Genomic DNA, 7,095 nt, shown 5'->3' on the forward strand with positions numbered 1-7,095 from the left:
GCCAGCTCCTTGAGTACCCTGGGGTGCAGATTGTCAGGGCCGGCTGACTTGAAGGTATCCAGCTTCTCAAGGTGTTCCTTCACAAGGTCAGCATTTATGGAGGGTAGGGGATCCCCATCACCCGGATCTCCCTGTCCCATAGCAGGCATGGGCGCTAGGGCAGACTTGACAGCTGGCAGGCTTTATAGCTGCAGCAGAGGCCACCACCCCTACAGTTTTCAGCCCGCTGTGCCTTAACACACACAGGGTCATCTATGTCACGAGTTTTCCTTGTCAGCAGCTTGAGGTGCAGCTCCCCCCAAACCCCTGCACCTATCTTCTTGAAACTTGGCAGGCTTTGTGGCCTCACCAGGGGCCACCACCCCTGCAGTTTTCACCCCCCTGTGGTGTAATACATACACATGACATGAGTTTTGCTTTCAAGAATTTGGGGTGCAGTTCCCCCCAAACCCTGCACCAATCTCCTTGAAACTTGGCAGGCTTTCAGCAGAGCCTCCAACCCCTGCATGGTTCATCCAAATCAGACAAAGAACAAGAAAGTTATGGATATTTCATTGATTCCCCATTATACTCTATGGCCAGATCTCTGAAGCTTTTCCAAAGTGGTTCGGAACTTCTGAACCACTTTGGAAAGCCTAAAGGAGCCAGCACTTTGATCCAGACATTCTGCTTCAGATGCCAAAGCGTCCGAAGCTTCTCCGGATCTGAAGCATGGTCTGAAGACTCACACAGCCATAGCAGATATGGTGGGAGGAAAAGTCTAAAAGAAACGAGGGGAAAGTTGGTATTTGAGTGGCTAATTAAATAGCAATTTACTTTAAGTTGTCAATCTCCCATTTTATAAAACATATTGTCTCATTTCCCCCACAATCACAGAGAAATCTAGGATTTAAGAAGACTGAAGCAGCATAAGAGACTCTTCTCTGCCTGAGCAACTGAAACCAGTGAGAGTTACCTCAATAGTAGATGATGTCCATACAAGAATGGATGTGTCTAGTACAGGGGGATTCAGTAGATACTCGGGGAGGTTATCAGAAGTATGACTAAAGTTGAGCCCCAATCTTATTACAACTGTCCGCTTCATAAAAATCCTATCAAAATGTTATAATGAGGTCTTATATTTCAAGCACCGCAAGTCTTTCAGAATGATTGTGCTGAAACAACTGGAAATCAAGTCCTCTGCTTTTAGTTACTGGTGAGTCACTAGTAAATGACTATATAAACTATGCTCAGTTATAAATAACAGAGCATGGTCATAACTTCATTCACAACAACGTAGGGAATCAAATTCAAGTTTGCATAATTCCATGCAGTTAAATTGGAGATAAATTAGACCATCATACTTTAGTAATGTGATCTATCTGTTAAAATTTATCAGCATAGTCTTTACCTGTATGGTCTGTTTGGTGGTTTGAAGTCTTTGATCAGCCAGATGTAGCTGACATGTTAGTTTTTCACTGGCTTCCTTAAATTCTTTAATAGAAGATACTGCTGCCTTTTTTTCATTCTGTAGCACAGCTATCTGCTGCTGCAAGGACCTAATTCGTTCCCACAATGAAGTAATGGAGCAGCCTGGCTTTTGGATCAGAAGATTCCTCTTCTTCTCTCTGTTTCCTAAACATAAAATAACAGGTCAGCAAACCGGTACGTCTTGGCCAGATCATTATACTGGTTTTACATTACACTCTTTTTTCACTGTTTGTTTACAGACAGGAGTTCTGATCTAAAAAGTTATTGAAATTGTTTTTATTAGGATCCATGTTTATCATCTCCCAGTCAAAAAGCCTGAGGCTGAGTTGATTCAGTCTTTGCAGATTAGTTTAAGCTGCACAGAATAAACTGAAACAGAAGTGAACACACTTTTGAATCAGGAAATGAAGCCACATGCCTGCAATGGCTCAGGCCAGAAGCCAGGGGCTGCTAGGGCACAGATATCTGGCTGTTTGTGCACTTCCTCTTCCTGCTGTTTCCAAGGTCTCTGGGATTTGCAGTCCAGAATAACAGCAGCAGGACTCTGCACGTTGCTCATCATTTCCTGTTCTTGCTTCCAAGTGCTTCTGGGATTTGTAGTCCACAGTTGCAGCCAGCAGTAAGTTTGAGAGGGGAAAGGGGTGTTTAACCCTCCCCGTCCCCAGACTCTAGCTGCGGTTTGTCTGGGGGATGCAGTCCCCTCCGTAAACTGGGCTTGCCCCTCCCTCCCCTGTCACCAAGCCCTCACTACTCCAGCTAGGGAGCACAGCGGTGGAGCCAGCTCTGCTCTCTGCAACAGACAGCATAGCTCAGCCCAGGGCTGGAAGCATGCTGGGATGCTGGGGGTCTGTGATTTAACTTGAACCAGGAGGGGGTCTGGGTCAGAAGTTTCATAAATCAGCTTGCCCCAAATCAGTTAAGTCTGATACTACATTCAACCAGGTTTATCTTAAAACCAGTTTCAGCCATTTTGAAACTGGTTTATGTGCACTGAGCTTCTATTCTGTTACAGGTTTAAACCACTTTCTGATCACTTAAAACAGTTGAAGTGTAACTTTGTTCCTAACCCCAAAGATTCCTTATCAAGGTGATCTCATTTAGATACAAAATGGTTGTTTTTCCCTAACTACCAACCCTGCAAATCCAACCTGGGATTTGAAAATAAAATACTATTCTAACTTCTGGCTGATGCATAATCAATAGGGCTGTGCGAAACATGTTTGGTTTCAACATCCGTTTTGCCTTTTTGAAGGGACAGTGTTTCATTTAGTCGCTTTGTTTTGAAGCACTATTCTGTTTCATTTCATCAAAACTGTTTAGCTGTTTTGACATGTTTCAATGTTTTGCCCATAGCCTATAATGGGGAATAATGAAAATGCCTAAAACTTTGTCATTTCTTGCCTAATTCAGATGAAAATTGCAGGAACGAAGGCATGAAGCCTGCCAAGTGTTGCACAGCCCTAATAAGCAACAATGAAGGTTTTTTAGTCTTTAATGATAGTATTTTTAAGGTTTAAGGTAAAACAGAATGCTGTTCTTTCTTTCTGTTTCCTGGCTATACTTGTTGGGAAGGACCAATAATAATATAAAAAGGGGTAAACATCTTATTTTATTTAGTGAAATCAGTAGAGATGACTGAATATCAACAAATTGCATTAGCTGAACTTGAAAATGACATCTGATTTGATCACTTTTTAAACTACAGTTTCTCTTTCAAATAAAATGGCATAATTTTCAAATATGGTGTATACGTCAAATTTCCACAAGCATACAGTAGAACATCCTATAACTAAATAACTGAACAATATTCGTACAAGTACTCTGTACCTGTCTTCAGAACTTGGAATAAAAAGTCCCTACAAATCATTCTCTCTCATAAGTTAGCTGAAATGTATATAATATTCCCACCTCTGTTTACAACTGAGGGATGAACTGTTATGAAAGGACAGGTCTTCCTTCTTTGGGAATGTGATTTTTTTATGTCCTTGTTCCTCATGTTGCCCTAAATCAAAAGAGCAGCACAAAAGATTAGCAGGTTTCAGCTCTGAGCCACAAGCTGCAACATTCTGAAGTATACTGATTTTAACAGAAAAAAATTTAAGAACTTACCTCCTCAAATATTGAAAAGTTAATATAAAGCTATGCAGAATTGTGGAGGAGAAAATTGTTTTACAATTTTGGCTTGTGAAAAGTATTAATTTTTTCTCCTTCCCATAGACAGCAGGAAAAGAAAATACTAAAACTATGTAAAAATAGTAAATGACAAACAAGGAGATAAAACCAAATTGTATACAATGTTATGGGAAATATACAATTCTAAGTATTCAATAATTATTGCTAAGATGAAAGGAGCTTTCTATTACTCCCAGGCCTAAAATATCCTGCTTTTCATGATGCTCATCATCTGGCAAAGGTTGCCAACCCCAGCTCTCAACTGTTTGTCCTCTTCCCCATCTTTGCTGACAGCTGTACTCATCATCTGGTTAAATGATGCTATTTAGGAAGACTGAAGTAAAAAAGGCATTAAATATTTCAGCCTTATTTTAATCATCCATAACTAGATTCCTTTCTAGATTCTGTGAAGGGATCTATGGCTTCTTTGGTCTTCCACTTACTTTTGACATACTTGTAGAATCCACTTTATTGCTAGTTGCATCTCAAATTGTGCCTTGGCTTTCCTAATGTGCTACCTACACAACTGTACAATATTACCATATTTGTTCATAGTATATGACCAAGTTCCTCAACTTATATAACCTCTCAGGATATACACAGCTACACATCTTTAAATGTAAGCAGACCTGCTTCTGGGTTTGCACTGGGTTTGACTACACATAAACCAGGAATCTGCCCAAGTGAACCCCCATTTGAATCCAAGGGGATTAGGGACCTGATTAATGCTCATTTGACATAACTAAACAAAAATGCTATTTACAATATGCCTTAAGACGACATAGCAAAAGCTCAGTAGGCCCAGTGAGATTTTGTCAAAAAAGTATACATTTCCTTGCTTTAAAGTTCAGCTAGTTTTGAAATGAGCTTTTGTTTTTGGAATATTTCATAATTTGTTTATTAAAATTATCTTTCAGTGTTCTGTGTATAGCTAAAGGATTATGTATTTCTTAAAATGTAAGGTAACAGGCAGGGCAAGGTGGTAACTTAAGGACTAACTGGTTCTGAGAGGCATACACTTTCATAGGCAACAGCCTAGCTCATCAGATGCTATGAATGGAGCACAGCTTATTTATTATTGTAAATAACTAAAACGGTGCTCAGAAGGCTTTAAAAACCCCAGTGATACACAACCTGATAAAAAACTGCTTTAGAGCAATATTGCATACAATGTATGCATGACACTCTACACCGGGGTGGGCAAAATGTGGCCCGGGGGCCGGATGCGGCCTGCCAGGCCATTTTGTCCAGCCCATGGGACCCCTAAAAAATTTAGAAAATTAATATGAATCTTCTGTGGGCTCCCTGTCATGCAACCCTTGATGGCTTGCCTAAACTCAGTAAGTAGTCCTCTGCCCAAAACAATTGCCTCCCCTGCGCCATACTCATACCATACCTTAGACCTAGTCAGGCACATGTATGCATGTATGTGTAGAACTTCCTGTCCTTCTGCTCGCCAGGGAAAAATACACTGAGCAAATCAGATAGCAAATGAAATGGCAGATCTAATCCTAAACCCCACGATTCTCAGTTCAACAAACTGCCTTAGCCATTAGGTAACAGACTTCTTTCTAATTTATTGGATCCACTTATGCCTTAGCAGCCCCATCTAAAAATTCTGGCTAACATGTAGTGAGTAATATGTAATGCTTTTTCATCTATATCTCAAAATAATAGTGGATATGCATCAGGATTTTCATTTGACATTTGGTCTAAGTAGAGAGATTTGAAATAAATGTGTAAGAGGCACTGTGGTTGTACTGTCTCTGTTGTCTGAAAGAACAGAATTTCAATTCCAGCTCAGCCTTTTGTTTTTATTTATCCAAGTAAGGAGCAAATTAGCTACTTGTCCTACAGTAAAGATTTTTTTACTAGCTTAGCTAAGGCACAGAATGTTTTTTAAATAGTTGTGTCTGCAACTTGTAGTACGTACTAACAGGAGCATTGTATGCAAGTCATGGGAAATGACTTATGTGAATTTCTCCAGTGCTTTCTAATGTTCCCATATGAGGTCATAAAGGGCAGATTGGTCAGTTTCCTCATAAATAACCAGTGAAGACTGAAAGGCAGGAAGAAAGGTAGGTGATGGAAACCATACTGACTCTGGTTTTCAAAAAAAGTAATTGAAGAGCAGCAGTTTCAACCTTTTTAGACTCAAGGGAACGCTTGTTAGACCCACAGCACCCCCTCAAGAAAACTAGCTCTTAGCCTTCACTCATTTCTTGACTAGAGAAAAATTATAAAGCGATCTTTCTCTTACAAAGACTGTAACAGGTCACAATAGTTTTGGACACTATGGATTTCTATGTGACATCATTGTGTTTACGTTGTGAATCATGTGTAGGTGTTTACATACTTAATAGTACCAATATTGTGCAGCACTCCACAGCACCCTTAAAAAGATCTCAGGACACCCAGGGTGCCCTCACACTTTGATTGAAAATCACTGTAGAGTAACTATCCTTTCCTTTTTTGTTGTTGTTTTTTAGTATACATCAGGGTGGATCCTACTGACTGTTAAGGATGTTCCCTTCTAGATGGGGGGAAAGGAGGAGTATCAGCTGTATCAATCAGATTTAGGTATTGATATGATGAACTTGGCATCCAATCCAGCTGCTGTCACAAGCATAAACACAGAATGATAGAGCTGGAGGAAAAGTCAGGAGGTAGTCTTGTCTAATTCCCTACTCCCTAAACGATCCCAGCGAAGTGCTTGTCTTGGCTGCACTTAAAAACCAGTGATGGAGAGTCCATGATTCCACAACATCTCTAGGTAATCTGCTCCCATTTGTTATTCAGCCTCACAGAAAGTTCTTCTTAATATCCAACCTTAAGTTTTCCCTGTTGCAATTTAAGACCATTACTTTTTGTCATTTCCCTTATATATATTTGGAATCGTCTATCATAATCCATTTTATAACAATGCCTTCTGTATTTGAAAGCTAATAAAATGCCCTCTGTCTTCTTCCCATACTAGTTCTTCAAGACATTTTTTTCATGTTTTGTTAGACCTCTTTGGTCTATTTGTTGCTTTCTCCTGGACTCTTTCCAGTTTCTTCTTGTCTTTCTTATAGTGCGGTACCCAAAACTGGACACAGTATGTTAAGTGAGCCTCACCAGTGTTGAATAGCCTTTGACTTCTCAGCTAATTATGATAATGGCTAGAGACGCTTAGAAATTCTCCATGATGAAAACAACCCTCTAAGACAACTTTCAACAAGTCAGATACAGCTGCAAAAGAGAAGACAATCTGAAATACTTAGTCTCTCCAGTGCAATACACCTTCCCTCCCATGACTTCTTTATACTAGGACTGTGTAAATCTTCAGTCCCTGATTCAAACGGTCTTGCAGGAGTTTGTGACCATTCAACCTCGTCATCCCTTGGGGCGCTCTGGTGAACAGACTTTCCCCCAGATCCTGGTGGTCACCCCTGATAAACTTATAGGTGGCCA

The 7,095-nt window shown here is 40.2% G+C and overlaps 1 protein-coding gene across 4 annotated transcripts in view; it reads right to left on the bottom strand.

Moving 5' to 3' along the window:
• CNTLN (centlein) overlaps positions 1-7,095 on the bottom strand; it is a 370,048-nt gene that overhangs the window by 104,227 nt on the left and 258,726 nt on the right. For 3 of the 4 annotated variants that reach the window (XM_019555081.1, XM_019555079.1, XM_019555078.1), the window contains 2 exons: positions 3,379-3,472; positions 1,391-1,614 (listed from right to left, as the gene is read on the bottom strand). The exons of the other annotated variant lie outside the window; for it this stretch is intronic. In XM_019555081.1, coding sequence (XP_019410626.1) covers positions 1,391-1,614; positions 3,379-3,472 — 318 coding nt within the window. The remainder of the gene's footprint in view (positions 1-1,390; positions 1,615-3,378; positions 3,473-7,095) is intronic. 4 annotated transcript variants of the gene reach the window in all.

This window comes from Crocodylus porosus, unplaced genomic scaffold (assembly GCF_001723895.1).
Source record: "Crocodylus porosus isolate Cpor-Errol unplaced genomic scaffold, CroPor_comp1, whole genome shotgun sequence".
In the NCBI taxonomy this organism is placed as follows: domain Eukaryota; kingdom Metazoa; phylum Chordata; order Crocodylia; family Crocodylidae; genus Crocodylus; species Crocodylus porosus.